This window comes from Haemaphysalis longicornis, unplaced genomic scaffold (genome assembly GCF_048455015.1).
Source record: "Haemaphysalis longicornis isolate Haplotype H1 unplaced genomic scaffold, Haemaphysalis longicornis Haplotype H1 scaffold_1, whole genome shotgun sequence".
Lineage (NCBI taxonomy): Eukaryota > Metazoa > Arthropoda > Arachnida > Ixodida > Ixodidae > Haemaphysalis > Haemaphysalis longicornis.
The window spans coordinates 383,161,649-383,179,334 of record NW_027526203.1 but is presented as its reverse complement, the minus strand read 5'-3'; the positions used below and the strand labels follow the sequence as shown (position 1 = coordinate 383,179,334).

General features: G+C 49.4%; 1 protein-coding gene across 2 annotated transcripts in view; it reads right to left on the bottom strand.

The window, feature by feature from the left end:
* The window catches only part of Jp (junctophilin), a 121,084-nt gene that overhangs the window by 11,146 nt on the left and 92,252 nt on the right, over positions 1–17,686 (bottom strand). For both annotated transcript variants that reach the window (XM_077686529.1, XM_077686528.1), the window contains 2 exons: positions 13,136–13,470; positions 9,672–9,790 (listed from right to left, as the gene is read on the bottom strand). In XM_077686529.1, the coding sequence (XP_077542655.1) occupies positions 9,672–9,790; positions 13,136–13,470 (454 nt within the window). The remainder of the gene's footprint in view (positions 1–9,671; positions 9,791–13,135; positions 13,471–17,686) is intronic.

Here is a 17,686-nt window from a genome sequence, read left to right as displayed (position 1 = left end):
CATTACAGCGCCATTTAGTAAGCAAGGCACCCTGCCCTTTGCGAGAAGTCGCGCTTCACTTAGCGGGGGCAGCAGAATAAGAGGGGGGATTGTCCTCCCTTCCTGAGGCCTTCATCCTCCCCTCACTGGTGCGAGGACACACTAAGGAGCAAGAAGACTGTAGAACTCCTTTTAGATGCGACGGCATCTCATTCACTCGCCTTGTCCCTCCATACGGCGTTGTCGTTGTCCGTCCACACCCCTCCCCCATTCTCCTCGCCAGAGCTGCGCTCTCCGCCGCTCACCCCCTCTCCTCTCCGACAGCGAACGCTCTCTCGCGAGGGGCATTGGATTGGATTCGATTGGCTTGGCTTGGCTTGGCTTGGATTGGATTGGATTGGTTTGGATTAAAGTGGATTGTGTTGGATTGTGTTGCGTCATAGCCGCGCCACGTTGCGTCATAGCCGCGGCAGGGGGTTTACGGCACGTTTCACGCGATGGGAGAATCAACCTAACGGAAACAACAACGGAACCCCCTATGCGTCGCATCTAAACAGGGGTTCCCGCGAGGGGAGGTGGAAGTAATTTTTTCGTTGCGCCCCCACCACATCCTTTGACGAGTGAACCACCACCTAAACGGGCTGGACCAATGAGCGCCCGTGGTGATAACACATGATGTGTGAGCGCAGACGAAGCATGGTCAACATAAGGAGATGCGCGCAGAGCGCTGGCGGTGTCAAGAGCCGGTTTCAAATAATCACCTTCCTGCGGCCTCACTGTCGCTGCCCTTCACTGCCCGAAGATTGGATTTTCGGGCTCGATTCCCACTTTCTAACCACGCACTTGGATTCGCTAGCGTCCATTTTGTAAGTCTTGTACGCACTGTAGTGCAAAATAAATGGCTACCAATCTATGGCCACCCCGGAAACAAATTGTCATGATAGTGTGCCAAGGAAGCCCCACAGTGCATTAGAGATGCGGACTTTTCATTTTGTTTGTCATGGCGGGAGAAAAAAAAAATGTTGTTGCTGGCAGCGTTTTTGAATCGGAATAGGCAGTGTGCCAGCCAGCTGAGCTGTTTACCAGAAACAGCTCAGCTGCCTCCCTGCGACTCAAGCCGCTCACAATGAGCACTCCGACACGGGTATCTTCTTGTGACAACTCACCCGCTGTTCTCCGCCGGAAGCCCCCTAATGCATGCAGGCTTATCGCGGTTATCACATTCGTGTTTGTTATACCTCTTGCGAGTTTTAGATTTTAAGATGCTTACAAAGCACGTGAAACAGCGGGAATTTTATCCCACATACGCACATTGGGCGTCCCGCGTAAACTTGATAGCAGCCACTGTGCGCAGCAGTAGCTGGATTGCCACAGGCGCTAGATTTTCAGTCCGTACTGTTTGGCGGCGAGTTCGATTAGGCCAGCCTCAGCGTAAAAAAGCAAGCTTCCCGACCTCGAGTTTTGGCGCCAGGCGGCAGTTTCATAGCAAAGCGAAGCCGAGAGATTGAGCACGCTGTGCACACCGGCACGAGCCGACAAGACAACGCGGGGACAGGGACCTGCGCCTAGAGCGTCTGGAAATCCTCGGGCACCGAATCAGATGCACACAAACTACAGCGAAAAAAACTTTTCAAGGTGAGCTTTTAAAATCAGTACTGCTACTGGTGAGCGCCACGAGCCACATACAAAGCAAACGGTTGCCCAGCAAGTACGCACGGCAAGTATGCACGGCACGCTCGCCATCCCCAGACGTGGCGGTTAGCCTTACAGGACTGCCCGAAACGCCGAAGGGCACGGATCGATCGCTGCTATGACAGACTCACGTATCGCAGGGCTGAGGCCGCGCTTCCCGCGAATGCGGTCAAGTGCAGAGAAAACTCACCTAGGGCCGGTGAAGAGTCACCTCAATTCCGAGCGCCGCACGCGGGCCGGCCTCCGCTTTGAGCCACTCTCGATTTAGCTGTGGAGCAAGGTGGCGCGGCCAAAGGCGACCCGCGCGGCGCGGCCCGAAGAAAGGGGAACCATTCCGCCGAGAACGCGTGCCAACATTCCCCGGGCCCTCTTCAGGCGACGTTTTCTGGAGCTGGCGACGGTCGCGTGCACACAGCACTCGCGCCCATGCGAACCCGTGCTGCTGCTGCTGTTGCAGCTGCTGCGGCTCTCGCTATGGGGTCTTGACGCTGTCTTCGACGCGGAGGGCCTCCGAAACCTGCCGGGTATCGCGAGCCCATCTTGAGCGGCATGAGACAGGCGCCGCGGAGGGCCGATGACAGCGCGTTACGTTGTGCCACTTGGGAAGTGTGCTTCGCCCGGGCAGCATATGCGATCAGCCTAGGTGCTCGACAATGAACGCCGATTCCTATCGGCAGCTTCTCGGTCATTACCAATATCCTCGCTGGTATAGCAATGATTTTTCGGTGCACATTTTGCAGTCAAGTTCTTGTGGCACTAGCTTTCTTTGCTGCGCAGGATCGGACACCAGTTGCCTCTAGATTAGGTTGATTATAGTTGAGTTTGCCTCAGTATTGCGTGCTGAGAGAGCTGTTGCGGTAGATTGATGGAATGGGGGAAACGGCGAAGTCCCTACAGCTCCATTTGCCCGTGAAATATCACCTATATGCCTATCCCATCCCTCTTGGCAGCTTCTCCAAGCGGCCACATTTTTTACTCATGGAATGCCTTTAGCAATACCCAGTCCAGCAACAATTTTTTTTCCTGGCGTACATGCATGCGTGCGTGGATGCAGTTTGCTTTGCACAGATTTGAAAAATGTATTTGTCACCGCTGGGGACCGAACCTATGCCTCACTCATGGAATTATATTAACTTCCACACAACACTTTTTTACACAATTTTTGTGAGCTGTTTTAAAGTCCAATAGTCGCAAGCATATTTCATCATGCTGTTTGCATTTTTCTCAACGGGAAATAGCAATGGCACGAAATGGGGTTAGGCCGTTTCTAGACAAATCTGGAGGGGTTCGTGGTGTCCAGGAAAGAAAATTGTTCCCCATTCTTACCCACACACGCCGCATACACATACGCAGATTAACCATGAATGGAAAGGCCAATCTGTTGCTAAATATATTTGTGGGGGTTATCTTGCGTTAGTAAAACGTCTCCAGACCCGTACCCCACACCTACGCATGTCACATAGCCACTCAGGGGATTGGCCAATGGTGGACGGGAGCTGCGTGGGGGATTGTATTGTTAGCTTGTTGACCCAGTTCCTCGCTCTCCAGCTATTTCAGTCGGAAGATTAATTTTCCCGTTTCACGCACTCGACCACGTCTCGCGGAAAAGTCAAATGTCCCTTTTTTTTCTTACGCAAGTGGAATTTCGCCTTGCCTGACGGACTTCAGCAAGCTTTGCAGCGCATAAAAAGGAACATTTCAATTAATTTCACATAGCAAATATAAGTGCGAGCAACTGCAAGTTGACTTTTTCAACGCAAACGATCTATGCTTCTTAGACAAGGGAGAACCGCGAGAAATCGAGCAGCTGAGGGTAGCGCAGCAAGTCTGAAAAAACTGGAATGGTGGGTGTGACAAGCGACGCGCGGGGTGTTTGCTCTTGCCGATCGCGGTACGGATGATATGGCCCGACTGGACAAGACGGGCAAACCATGCAAGCATGCCGCCGCAGGATTGCCGTGAGCTGTTCCCGCACTATTTACGGGTAGGTGGAGAGCGCTTTGGGCTCTCATGGCCGACATGCTGTGTATAACCTTCGCGGAAACCTTCGAACAAAAGTACCGGCATGTATAGCGTCAATATAAGTGAGCGCTCTCGCGTGGAAAGCTCTTGTGGAGACTCGGAGAGCGGAGCGCACGACAGCGATTCTGGCACAGATTTATTATCATCCTAATAAAGATTCGCGTCTCGCGACACGTTGCGCGGCTGAAAAGAACGCCCTGCTGTGCCACTCTGGCACAGCGACAAACACTCGATATTTCACCCCCGCCCGACAGCGCAAACTTTACAGACGAAGTGCGCCCCTCTCTCTTCGGAGTTTTTTTGTCAGGGCCGCCCGACAACTCGGCAATGCGCTGCCGGCAACATCGACAATAGCGGTAACGGCACGGTGCCGCCCCGGGTAAACACCAGTGTCGTAACTGTAGTCCTGCCGCGACATGGAGGATCCACATCCTGAGGCTGCAAAGACGGTAGGCAGTTCCGCGTCATTGCTATAGGAGGGTGAGCAAAGAGTGATTCGTCAGGCTAAGGTTCGCGTCTTTTCGAGCCTGTACATTACCTGTGCAAGCGAGAAATTATTCCCCTCTCCACCCGCCAAAGAAAACCGCTTCGTCCTACACGAGGAAACAGCTCTAGCACAACGACAGCACACACTAGTGTCACTTAACTCTAAAGCGCTAACCACATGGAGCGATTTTGCAAGCGACTTGGGGAGCGACGCGACTAGCGACGAACTACTTTTCGCCGCGGATCAAGTCGCTCATCGAATCACTCGGTTCTGGGCCGCCAGAAACAGTCGCTCGCCTCCCGGAAGTGGCCTCAGCGACTAGCCAATAGGAGAGCCCCTACGTGAGCACGCAACCTCCGGTTTTGGAAGAGAACGGGAGGGAAATTTAGCGCGCGCGCAAAATCCGCGCAGGCTGCGTTTGCGATGCAGCGGCAAAGAAAGCTTTTCATGGCAAAGCTTGTGTACGTGCTGAAGCAGAAGCAAGAAGGCTCCCGCACACACTGGGTGAGACCCGTGTGGCAAAAACGACGTCAAGAAAGCGAATTCTTCACGGCGTTCTGTTGGAGCCGAGAGACGAGGCGCAGAAGGAAAAGCGCGCGCTATCGCAAACCCAAACCAGTTTTAGAGATGCAATGAAGTGCAAAAAAGCAAGGTAGAAGGACGTAATACTTTTTAGTCATGCTTTTTATGACAAATGAACAAAAAATGTTTGTAAACAACCAGCGTACCAAGCGCGTTACTATGCGCAGTGCGGCAACATTGAAATCGCCGTCCTCAGTCGCTCGAGCCGTCGCTGTCATGTGGTTGCCTCGGCGAGCGACTTCGGATCAGCGACTGCGGATCCTAGTCGCGTCGCTGGAAAAAAACGCTCCGTGTGGTTAGCGCTTTACAAACAAGCGTTCAAGGCATACATTTGTTTGCGTCTGCCCCAAACGACAGTTTCATTGGTAATATTCGCGCCTTTCAAGCGTCGTAAGTATGCTGATTTCATCGTCTGAGTCCTCCACATTATTCTGTATACTATGAACGTTTAGAGAGTCAGCGCTTTATAAAATGTTTCATATCTTCGGCGTGCGGGTGACTCCAAAACCCGTGCACACCGCCCCCTTCCCTCATCTCCTATCAACACCAACTTCGTCGACGCCATCTATATTGGCGCTGCACATCACATTATTCAAAGCAAAAAATCTAACTACACAGTTGCACTGCCACCACCTTCGCTTACGCAAAAGATGTGGCCTTGATGATGAGCATGATGATGATGCTTAAGGATTTCTCTTTGTATTGGGGTGGTGGTTGAAAAAAAAAAACGTCTTGTCTGTTCTATTCAACAGTCATTCCCCCCCCCCCCCCCCCCCCCCCCACCGAATTTTCTCGAATTGCGCGTTTTTTCTCTCCCTTTTAAAGCGAAGCTTACTTTGCTTCACTGATGGCGAACGTGTGCAAAAATGCACTGCAGAAAACCCAACTTTACACAATGGGAGGGCACAAGATAATGATGGGTTTCGACAAAGGCACGTCAAGTGGCAAAACGCTTCTCGTGGTCATAATCGAACCTGGACCCTCGCGTTAGGAAGCCGGCATCTATACGATTGCGACATTGTGAAATGATCAGAGCAGTTGGGATTTTGGACTTCGAATTTCACTCAGTTTGCATGGTAGAAAGCTTCACATTTTAACCATCTTTCTCTTGAGAAAGGGGCCTTGGTTTTTTTTTCTAAGAATTAATGGCGAGCTCCCTTGGCCCGACGTTAACCGTCTTCGGCAACGTTGTCTTATCGGCTCAATATGAAAGGGACGGAGGCGGCAGAGCGTGCCTGTAGCCATAGCTCTTTATATTGGACCACTCGCGAAATTCTATTCACACGAACATCTGCGATCGGGTTAAATGCAGCCCAACAATGTGGCGATGCGCTGCCGGAAACATCGACAATGACAGTAATTGCATGGAGCCACCGCGGGTAAACACCAAAGGGACAGCACCGCACTGCTAATACAAAAGGCCAGTTTTTGTAAGGCCGCTACTATTTTTATTTAATGATCTTCTTTCCTGCCCTAATCCCTTTAGTTGCATTCTATACACTGATGGCACATATTCCTTTCCATCCCACTGTCGATATTCCCATACGTAATGGACTTGCTAACTTATCGGCACTTGAACAGAGGTGTTACGTTAACAGATTTTATCAACAAAACGAAAGCAACTTTTGTTCCATATCGAATACCAGAACAAACCACAGTTGCCATACCTCCTTCTTATATTAAGACAGAACCCAGCCTCACACGTGACCACGAGTACTTTCTAGGTGAAATAGTGGGTTGCCACTTAAAATCCCATCATTATGAAAAACACCACAGTGCTGCTCATGTGTCTCCTCCTGGGGCCTCATCGTTTGGGCTGTTCTACAGTGAAGCTGTCTATGGCTAAGACCCAGCAGATCGTCTCAGTCGACAGACCGACCATACACTAACAAATTTCAGAGTTTGGAAAAAAATCATCAAGCAATAAAAAAAATGCCCTACGACCTCCATATTTCGCCACAAGACGTCTTATATTGCCCCTGAAAATATTATCTTCCGAGCAGCGCATTTGTGTTTATAGGTGAAGCCGACTTTAGGGAGATCAGTGTAAGCTTGGGCTTTGTAAGCTGGCGTGTGTATTGAACGGTGAAGCATGGTCATCTGCGGAGGGAGTATGGTTGCAGCCCCACTTTGCACTCCTCTCCACCGCCGCCGCTGCCTCTTTCCCGAGTCGTGTATACTCCTCGATACGCTGGGCACTTCTCTTTCCCCTGACAGTGCCCAATGCCAAGCACTCTTTGGAGGCAGCTGTGCGGCGCACTAGAGCCGTCATTGTCTCTACCCACCGATCGTGTGTGTCCTTAGTCTGTGACGCAGAGATCGTGCCACTGTCCTTATAATTTAAGGTTCCATTCATTATGGAAGAGCTCCTGCAGCCACTGGACCAGCCCGCCAGCGAGAATATTGCGAAGTTCTGCCAATATTCTTTACTCTGCATGCCATCCAGGGGACACTGCGCCTCTCAATGTCCTAAACCTTTCTGAGGCAGCAGGCTGCCGGACTTGAGTTTTGTGGATGCGGAGGTGCAGCACAACGCCTGACTTGTACTTCGTATTTGCGTGGCGTGGCCTCCGACACAGTCCTTAAATTTTCCTTTTTCCTAATCTCTGGTCGTGATTACATTTTAATCTCCACCCCCATTCCCACTCCTACTGTGCAGAAGAGTTCCAGTGCCCACGCGTAGGTGAAGCAAATAGCCGGCTTTTTTTTTTTAATTTTTGAGAGAAGCCTTAGATCTGTCTTCAAGCACGAGCTTTGTGAGGCACTGAAAATCGGTGGTGCAAAAAAAGTTGTTGCTATGGTCACAGCGAGCGCGAGCCGGGGATTGCCAGTCGGGGAATGGAAACAACAGTGCGGGAGGAGGTACAGAGAAGGGCTCTGAGAAAGGGCGACGCAGTGCGTTCCGTGAAAAAAAAAATAGGTAAGGCCCCTCAACTAACTAGGGGCTAGGCAAAACAGCGCAAAAAAAAAGACAGAGAATCAGTAATCGAAATAAAACCAGTCGGTAGTTAAGCGCAGTCCCTGTCGTGTGTCTTTGTCTTTTTTGCGCTGTTTTGCCTAGATCATGTACCAACACGCCCAGTCTTCCACGTTAACCCGGGGCCACTAGCGCCAAAGGAGTGTATCTGTATCTAGCAGCTGCCGCACGTGCGATGCAAGCCGCCTTGAGAGGTGAAGACACCGACGGGGGTGAACAGGGGGCTCCTGGCGATGGCGAGATAGCCGAACGAACCTCGGAGGTGCCTGTCTAAGTGGGGACGGGCACGACCGGAACGTTCGATAGGAAGCTCAACGGCAGGTCAACAGAAGGTCCAACTAGGCTTCTGCCTCGCTCCTCTCGGCATGAAGCCTTCTAAACTATTTCTACTGGCCTTTGCTAGGTGTCTCTGGACCTCGCGACTTGGTCTCGAAACCTTGAAACTAGGAAACCACGGCGGGTTCGCCATTTGTGTTGGCCCCAGCATATGGAGGTGGACGCGAGCTACGCCACTGGCACCCGTAATGGCCCGCCTAGTTATCGCCTCTGAGTTCGGCAGATGCGATGGAGAGAAATGAACATGAAAGGCTCTAATGGACAGAATGTCTAAACCAGTGGATGCACGGGCGCTTAAGGCCCGCTCAGATGACTCATTCGCTCATACAGTGTATGGCTCGAATGCACAGCGCAAAAAAGGAGGATAAAAATGGACGGGTCCATTCGTGCCCAGCAGCAAGGCGTTCGTTTTCTTCATAGCCAATCGAGGTAGGTCATATTATTATTTTTGAGTACGCTCTTCCCGCAACATATTTATAATGTGCAGCGGTTTCACAGCATGGCAATTATAGGTGTCCTTACGCCATACGTAACAAAACTGGAAACGACCATGAAATTTTGCTAAAGCGGGTCACTGCTCGTCTCCATAGCGTAGAGGCAACGCCTCGGGCCCATAGGTAGGCTTTAATCTCAGTAGGCGCTGCACCTTATTATCCTTTTCTTTGAGCCTTCATGTATGGCGCTCCTGCGGCGACTTTACCGAGAAAAGCGGGAAGCACCTGCAGTACATTTTGGGCTGGGGAAGGTTTGGGGTCAGGGGTGAGAGGTCCTTTAGGTTGCTGTCGGCACAGTAAACGCCCCTCAATGCGGCGTTTAATTGTTCCCGAGCGTGCCCAACGCATTTGCCGAGCTGGCTTTCTGGCTCTTCAGGTACTCTCAGACTTGGTTATTCGAATACTTTTAAAAAAATGGTGGGAAAGTATGGGCGCAAAACCTACTAGGCGGGAAAGGTCGCGGCCACTTCTACTGCTCAGTGACGCAGAGAACACTCTCCATCTATTGCTTTCCCATGCAATGGTCATACGAGACAACACGCGAAGCAATTCCCGACAATTGAGCAAATGCCAGTTCTGCATCTGAGAAGCTCATCGCCACCGCCGGTGCCAGTTGCTTACACAGGCGGGGAAAATATTCCCTTTTTAGGCTTGGGCTGGTCATGTAGCTTGGGCCAAGAAATGCACTTGGGCTGGACATGTAGTGAGGCGAAATAAATACAGAAGGACCCCCAGGACAACGGAGTGGCTACCAAGAGACGTCTATAGAAGAAGGGGGAGGCAATTAACTAGATGGAGGGACGAAATGAGAAAATTCGGAGGGAAGGAATGCGAGGGACAGGAGCGGGTGGAGGTCCATGGGGGAGGTCTTCGTCCTGCAGCAGACCTACGTAGGATGATGATGATGATGATGGTGGTGGTGGTGGGGATGGTGGTGGTGGTGGTGATGGTGACCGAGTCAAGTTTCATGCGCGTGTTTCAGATAGCTGGTTTTCCTTACTTTTACATCACCAAACGCTCTACGGGCTTGCTTTCGCCATGGCTGTTGTCTCGGTACACGTCGCAGTGACATGCTTAAAGAAGGAGCAGCGTGGGGCAGTACCTGGGGTGTAAAGCTCCGGTGCGAACTGCTTGGAAACGCCGCGCGCCACCTCTGCATCGTCCTTGGCATGCAGGGCTGCAACGTCTGCCTGCTCAGCCTTGCCCCTTGCCGTTGCCGTCCTGCGTGGAGAATCGGGGCAGTCAGTCAACTCGTTAAGGACGCACTTGTAGAAAGCAATACGAAAGGGGGCGACTTGTTGTAGCGAGGGAAGCGTGGTGTTCCCATCTTGAGAATACCCACGTGCTTAACTGAAACGTGTTTTGGCCAGGAGCCGCAAACCCCGTGGCTAAGAGTCATGCTGACAACTTGACTGCGTAGGATGACGTGCCCCACCAAGCTCGGTGCCGCCTCCTATGAGCGAGTTAGGGGTGGGTAGTGGCAAGCTCGACCAGTGGGTCACAAGCGAAGGATAATTGTAACTTTCCGCGACATAAAAGCTGGCGCCTGTTAACAGGGGTGAAAAATTACATATTATACTCGTCTAAATAGTGGGCTACCATTACTTTGAAATTCCTGGCTAAGGTTAGTTTATGTACCAGGACGAAAACACGTACTTTAAGTTCTGGTGAACCTCCTAATGTAGTTCCGTACGGTCGGTGTTACAACTCGTACACACTGTAATAAGACCATCCCGCAGTTAAGCTTTACTGCAGTGTAATCTAATTATATCAATTCATGCCGCCAAGAAAGCACATGCGGCGAATGACGACGTCCAGCTTACGATTTGACTCAAAGTTCAGTCTGCGCAAAGTTCGGTCTGCGCGTGGTCTGCGCTGTGACCTTACCCAATGCAAGCCTGGCGTTCTGCATTCCTCAGTGCCACGGCGCAGATACCAGTGCACTTGAGGGACGAATTCATGCCGCCAAAAGAACAAATTCGGTAAATAACAGCAACGGCTATGCAATTTGGCTCGAAAATAGGATTTGCACCGTGGCACTGCGCAATGCAGAACGCCATGCCTGCATTGCGCGATTCCACAGTGCAGATCCTATTTTCGAGTCAAATCGCAGGGTAGGCGTTGTCATTCGCAGCAATTGCTTTGTTGGCGGCATGAATTAGTCCTTCGAGTGTGTTGTGGTGGAACTGAACCACATAATTGCCTTACACTGTAGCCAACTAAGTACGCGCGCAAAGGCGGGCATTAAGGTTCATGCTTTTCTATGTGAACTCAGCGAGGAAGCCCGCCTGACGTCTGTAACGCTTGATGTGTCACTTCCACCGATTACGAAAACGCTATTAACAAAAGACTATAGCGCCTTCATACTTTTATATCAGACTTTTGATACTGTGGCTAAAACTGTCTTCCCAGCAGTGCGTTTGTGTACAATAGCGACGGCGACTCTCAACAACCTCAGGCGCCGCGCTTCAGCGGGATACAGGTATTTTGGAGGTATTTAGAAAAGGCAGACGGTAAAAAGGAGCCTGTAAACAATACAGTTTTAACATACCACGTGTTCCGTACGTTGCGGACGTTCGCTATGTACCGGGACCCGACTGGGCACTTGCGCATTCGTTGCCGTAGGGTGGCTTAGTTCCGCTGACGGGCCGCCCCCGCCATGCACGTGCATTAGTTCCGGTGGGGTGCGGCCCTCCTCGCCGTGCCCGCGCGCGCAGGCGCAGTCGGGCCCACTGCGCACGGTGCATACGCAACGTACGGAACAGGCGAAATGCTAAAACCCTCTAATGTCTCTATCTCAATGCGTGATTGTAGTAGGGAAACCGAGTTTAAAGGGGATCGGGGTTTTGTAGGGTGTCTTAAAGAGACCCTGCAACACTTTTTCAACTTTTTTTTGTAATTTCAAATGCTTGCAGAACGTAGCACCCAACACACCCAGTACTTAGATTAGGGGTCGCAAAGTACCTCAGCCAAAAATTACTGCTCTATACCCATCAAATAACTTGGAAACTCTCGCAAAAGATTTCTCTCTCTTTCTCGGTCTTGACGTTCTTCGGCGGCTCGAATTACGTCACTAAGGCCATGTAGCCGCTGTTGGCCGGTTTTCCTTCAGTTGCAGCAATCAACGCTTTTCGATAGCGCCTTCAAAAAAAAGCCGCAAAAACAAAGCAGAAATGGAAGGAGGAGGGGGAGGAGGGGGAATAAACATGTATCTGAAGTTGTCAACCCTGGGGAAGAGTCCTCATTCCAGGACCCCTTGAGTCCGTCCGGCTTCTTGGGCTCGCTGCACCAGACAAAGCTTGGTCAGGATTTCCAAGTACGCGGAAGATGACAATCCCACATGCAGACTGCCAACATATTGACTCAACTTACGTTGAGGTTCTCTAATGGTCCAGGAGGCAGTTCTCGCGACAAAAGAAAAAAAAAATCCAATAATGCAAAGTGAGATTCGTTTAATAAATGCTTTAAGGGACTCTGCAGCACTTTCGATAAGCATTTCACCCTTTCCTTCACGTCTGGAACAACGACAAAACCTATAGTTTTCGCCAGCACGAAGGTGCACTGCGTGATTTGGTCTTCGCACCAGATACGCCTTCCATTTCTGGTCCAGCTCGGACCCTGACGACCAGAAATGGAAGGCGTATCTGGTGCGAGGACCAAATCACGCAGTGCCGCTTCGTGCTGGCGATAACTATAGGTTTCGCAGTTGTTCCAGACGTGAAGGAAACGATGAAATGCTTATCGAAAGTGCTGCAGAGTCTCTTTAAGCATTTATTAAACGAATGTCACTGTGCATTATTGGATTTTTTTTCTTTTGTCGCAAGAACTGCCTCCTGGACTATTAGAGAACCTCAACGTAAGTTGAGTCAATATGTTGGCAGTCTGACGTGTTAGCAGAATGACGTGTCTAGTGTACGTGTAGCTACAGTGGCCGTATGACAATATGGAGCATTCAGATGACGCACCACTGCCTTTTTGCCGAGTGGTTAACTGAGCAGTCGCCCGCAGTAGCCATGCTTTATAGTATCAATAGCCATCATATATGCAGTACTGTATATTGAGCGCTTTATCTGGTTGCTTCGAAGTGTCTTTGTGTCATTAGTTCACTTTTCCAATATTATCTGTGGGATTGTTTAATTCACAACATCAATTCAGCCGTAGGCCTTTACTCTGTACATGCGACAGAATTCAAACAATAGTGTCTATGGAACAACTTTTAAATGGCGTCGAAGTCTCGGGTTTCCAGGGTTTGCCATGGGGCTTTCCTTCTCCACAGGCTTGATATCCCCTTCTCATCATTCCAGATCTAACCTACCACTTACCTATCAGCGAGCTCCCCCTTCCTCCCTTCCCGGACGGCTCGCTTTCACGCTTGTCGGTCGCCTGATGTGTAAAGAAAGCGGGGCCCACATCGTGTGCCCATCTCATCGTTCCTGTTCGGCCACGGTCACGGGCGCAGCTAGCCCCGTAGCTGTAAACGGCTATCGCCCTTCAAACAAGCCCTTCATCATCACTAAACAGTGTCTACACACATTTCGTTTTTGTGATTTGGCCCGGGATACGCACCTGGAGATGGCGATGTCGGCTTTTTGCAGCGCGATCTGCGACGCCCGCAGAGCGGCGGCGACTGCGGCCTCGACTCGTTCCCGGAACTTGGCCGATCGCAGCAAGAATAGGTGCTTCTTCTTGCCCGAGGTGACCAGAAGGTTGTTCTTGTACTTGCCCTCTTCCCGGGCCCCGTCCTTGAAAGTAGTGACGCCGTAGCCGTACTTCTTGTTGTTGTACCACTCGCCCTCGTACTTGAGACCGTCCGAGCGCTCGGCGATGCCGTACCCCGAGCGCCGGTCGTTCTTCCACTCGCCCATGTACGTCTCCATGACGTTCTGGTCTGTCGTGTCCTCCTGCGAAGCAGCCCACCCACATTCTGACGGGTGGCCCACAGCCTCACCTGGCTGCATGCAAGCGCGCGTCTCATCAATCCCACGTTGCCTCGTGCATCCAACCGGGACGTTCGTGTGTGCATGTGCATGCACGTACTGATTGCCCTCAGGCACAGATTCTTTATAACGTACAACAATCAGAGGAATTATTCATATTTAAGCAGCTTCCTAGCTTCTATGCTGTCTACCACGATGACCAAATTGAAGCTTGATACTTGGGCATTTCGGCATTTTTTCCGCCCTCCTCCACCTGCACGCACTTCAGGCTGTTAAACACAATGAATATGTAGATATCACGGATTACTTAATATGCACCGAAATCGCATTTCGCGGTGCACTGTACTGCTTCGCTCCCACGTGCAACTGCCCACTGCACGCTACAGTGCATCCCTCAAGATTAAAACTAGTAGTGTATATGCCCTGTTCGCAACTCTGCAGACGTAGTTGGCAAAGAGAAGAGTTTTCCGAGCAGTCAAGCTAGCAGATAATTTTCGCTGAGCCTCCAAAGTTCTAAGCCTCCAAATGAAACACAAGTGTCACCTGGCTCTTTTAACTAGTGCTTTGCCTGTCGTAAATATGATGTTCTACCACTGCGGTCAAGATTTTATTATTTTGCGTCACGCGGTATATGATTTTCGTGTTCACGACATCTGAGGTATATAACGGGAACAAGTACACCGCTGTGGCGGGATTTTTTACATTGGTCATTGTTCAAAGTACGCGTTAAATTGTGTACGATGAGCCCATGCCTTCGTACGCGACGGCAAACATACTGGTAGCCTGCTTAAACACGGCATCCACAAACCAGTGCTGATTCAGGGACAGGTCGTTCGCGAAAGAATGTGCTGCAAGTAAAGATCAGATGATGGTTCTTCAGGTTGCTTCGGTGCTGAGTGCGAGTAGACTTTACAGCGTGCGCTTGGGGCTAGTCTGTTGCTGGAACGAACATCTGAAAATGTGGAGAATCTGTTCAGATTGGCCGCCGAAGATAGACAGACAGGAAGGGGGTGTTGTCGTGAAACGTTAACGCGAACGAATGCTGACGAAGCCGATTTTTTACAATCTCTTCGGTAAAAATGAATGCCGCGCGAATTTTCGACTAGTATCTTCAAACAAATTACGAAGGCATAACGAAAAGATTTTTTTCGGCCTCAACCTTGCAGGTCGCATCTTCTCGGAAGTTGTTGTTGAAGCAGATGACTACAATAAAAGCCTATAATACAGCGAAGGGTTACGTTAAATCAACCTGCTCTTTAATGTCTACAAGGCTTCTAGATAAGCGCAGTAAAATGACTAAAAACAAAAACAATAATAACCCATCCTTGCAGGACAATGCGAAAACACAGGCATCCTCTCCTGCACAAAAGATCGGATGAGAATATCGCTTGGAAAGTACAAATCCCCCCCCCCCCCCTTTTTTTTTTTTTTTCATGTGGCTGCTCTGCGTCGGGATCTGCTTTCCCACAAGAAGTGAAGAAGTGTGTGTGCATGCGTGTGTGCACGTCTGCGCATTTGCGGGTGTGATCGGGTGTAGACACCATTAAAAAAAGTAGTGGTTGTGCTAGAAATGAAGAGCTTCATATTTGTCGAAATACGGGGCGTTACCTCTTACAGTAATACCGCATTTTGTCAATACCATGGACGTTAGGCCTACCCTTTATCGGACGAGAAACTTGAAAACGCTGTCTTTCGTTACTTGCACTAATAAATGTGGCAAGTTACAAAGTAATGGAAACGCTGAAATCCAATAAAGCAGCGAAGGGTGGCTTTTGTACAGATTTCGCTTCTAAATAGTTTCGTGCAAGAATGTTGAGTAAGGTCATGAAACCGGTATCTCAGGAATTATGTAATTTACACTTAAGCGCTGATTCAGTGGTTCCAACGTGATTCTAGTCCGAAATAAATAAAATAAGAGCTGCAAGCTTTCCAATAAACAAGGCCTCTAAAATTAGGCTGCGAGTTCAGGAAAAAGAAAGCCCTGTCTGACGCGAAGTAAAGCGGACTTAGTTGTCAGACAAAAAGAAAGAGGAAAGGAACGGCATGGAAGTTCTTTTCCTGAATTCATACACTCTAAGAGAATCCCGTGGTTCAGCTTCACCATAATGCATTCCCGTGACCAATCAACGCCCCACACAAAGCGAATTCGGCGTATTGAACCAAAAACGTAATCTGCTCTGCGCCACTGCGCAATGCAGAACAGCATGCTTCATTGCGTGACGCCACAGGGCAGAGCGAATTTTGCAGTGAAACCTTATGCTCGACACAATCCTGCACTGAAATTGTATTGCTCGCTGCTTGAATTGGGAAATCGGAGAGCATTGTGGTGAGGCTGAACGACAGTATTCTCTTACAGTGTACTTTTAGCTATAACGGGGCAGTGTGTTAGCGCGAGGTTGATGGCTGTAGCATAGGTCTGTCTGACTAAGGCGTTTGTTCCTGGCAATAGTTTCTATGAATATAAAATGAGGTTATACAGAGTTTGAAGTAGGAGGGTTTTGTCAACACAGCTAATTCTGTTGGCTTACTTAGCTTTAAACAACTTCCTAATAAACGAGCACTGAAAACTCTCTCTCTCTCTCTCTCTCTCTCTCTCTCTCTCTCTCTCTCTCTCTCTCTCTCTCTCTCTCTCTCTCTCTCTCTCTCTCTCTCTCTCTCTCTCTCTCTCTCTCTCTCTCTCTCTCTCTCTCTCTCTCTCTCTCTCTCTCTCTCTCTCTGCTGCACTCGTCATTCCCTGATGCGCCTGCGGGCTTGTGGCGTAGTATGCATGGTTTCTCAACAGCAATATGTTCTCTAACAGGCTCGTGCGATGTGGTTTTTGATAAAGAATAATTGAGTAAAACCGCAATGAAACCACGGTCTGAGAGAGACAGTGCAAATACTAAAGTTCTAAGCGTTTCGCAAGGACGCTTGCTATCTTTTTTCACGCAATACAAATGAGACTATACGTGACAGCTGCAACAACAACAAAAAATGTTAAGGCAGTAGAAATAGAAAAAGGAGAACTAACGACCAGAAAATTTTGCCAAGATTGCGCTCGGTCACGAAGGCGTGTTTATTTCTTATATTCAACTTATCAGGCAGCAGAATCACTGAAGGAAAATTGAAAACGTAGCTTACACACCTTACCTGTGGGCTATTAGAACAACGGCTAAACGCTTGCGCCCAAGGAACAGAAAAGGCTGCAGACAGATTATTCTACGGTAGATCACGGCCAACTAGCTGGCACGCCGCTGTTAAAGGGTTGTTCATAAATTACTTTATAAATATATGGCAGGTTGAGGTTCATCTCCATTCTCTGCATAGTTATGTCCAAATAGCGACGTGAAGGACTTCAACGAGTGGGTTCTCAGGTTGTAGACGCTGCGACGACTATTCGTCATTTCAGTGTGTGATTTCACTTTAACGCTCAGCCACAACGTGGATACGGCGTAAACTCATTTTGACTCGAGATTTCCGAAACGTTAGCTTGGGTAGCTTGCAGGAGCGCAACCCATGAGGGGTTGAATTGATGGGTCAGCTGAAAATAGAATAGTTTCAGAATAAATTTTCTAAGAGTGAACATTCAAAGTCAAAGCCTGTTGCGTCCAAAATGTCATGTTTAAAACACAGCTTTTCAGGTTTCTGCGAATTGCGCTCATTCAAAACAGCTGCGCCTAAATGCAGCGAATTCCTTCACGATTGTGGAAGATATTTATTGTGTGTAACCGGTGCAGCTAAATATTTTCCGGGAAAAGCCAAAATCAGGGGTTATTAAGGCTTCTCTTGTCTCGGTAATTATTAGCTCGATTTACTTGGGGCTTGGTGGTACACTGGGCTATAACACTGGATTTTAATATACTTAATACCCCCCCCCCCCCCAAAAAAAAAAAAAAAAAAGCGCGGATGCAATAAGGCGAGATGGCAATAAAATCGTACGCCGACCTCTGCTTTGAGAAAAAAAGTGCAGTACAAAAAGAGTCCTGCGGCAGAGACGGTGTTTAATTGAGTTCTTTCCCTATTTGAGGGCATTTCCCTGACTTTGGCAACTGCAATATGTTGTTGAAACACATGCTTAAGAGAATGTTTAAAAAAAGAAATTAACGAAGAAAATTCTGAGAAGATTCAAGGTATGTCAGTCGGACGAGTCACTGATTATCGTTCAATTCGCTTTGTGATCATAAAAGCTGTCGAAGGATGT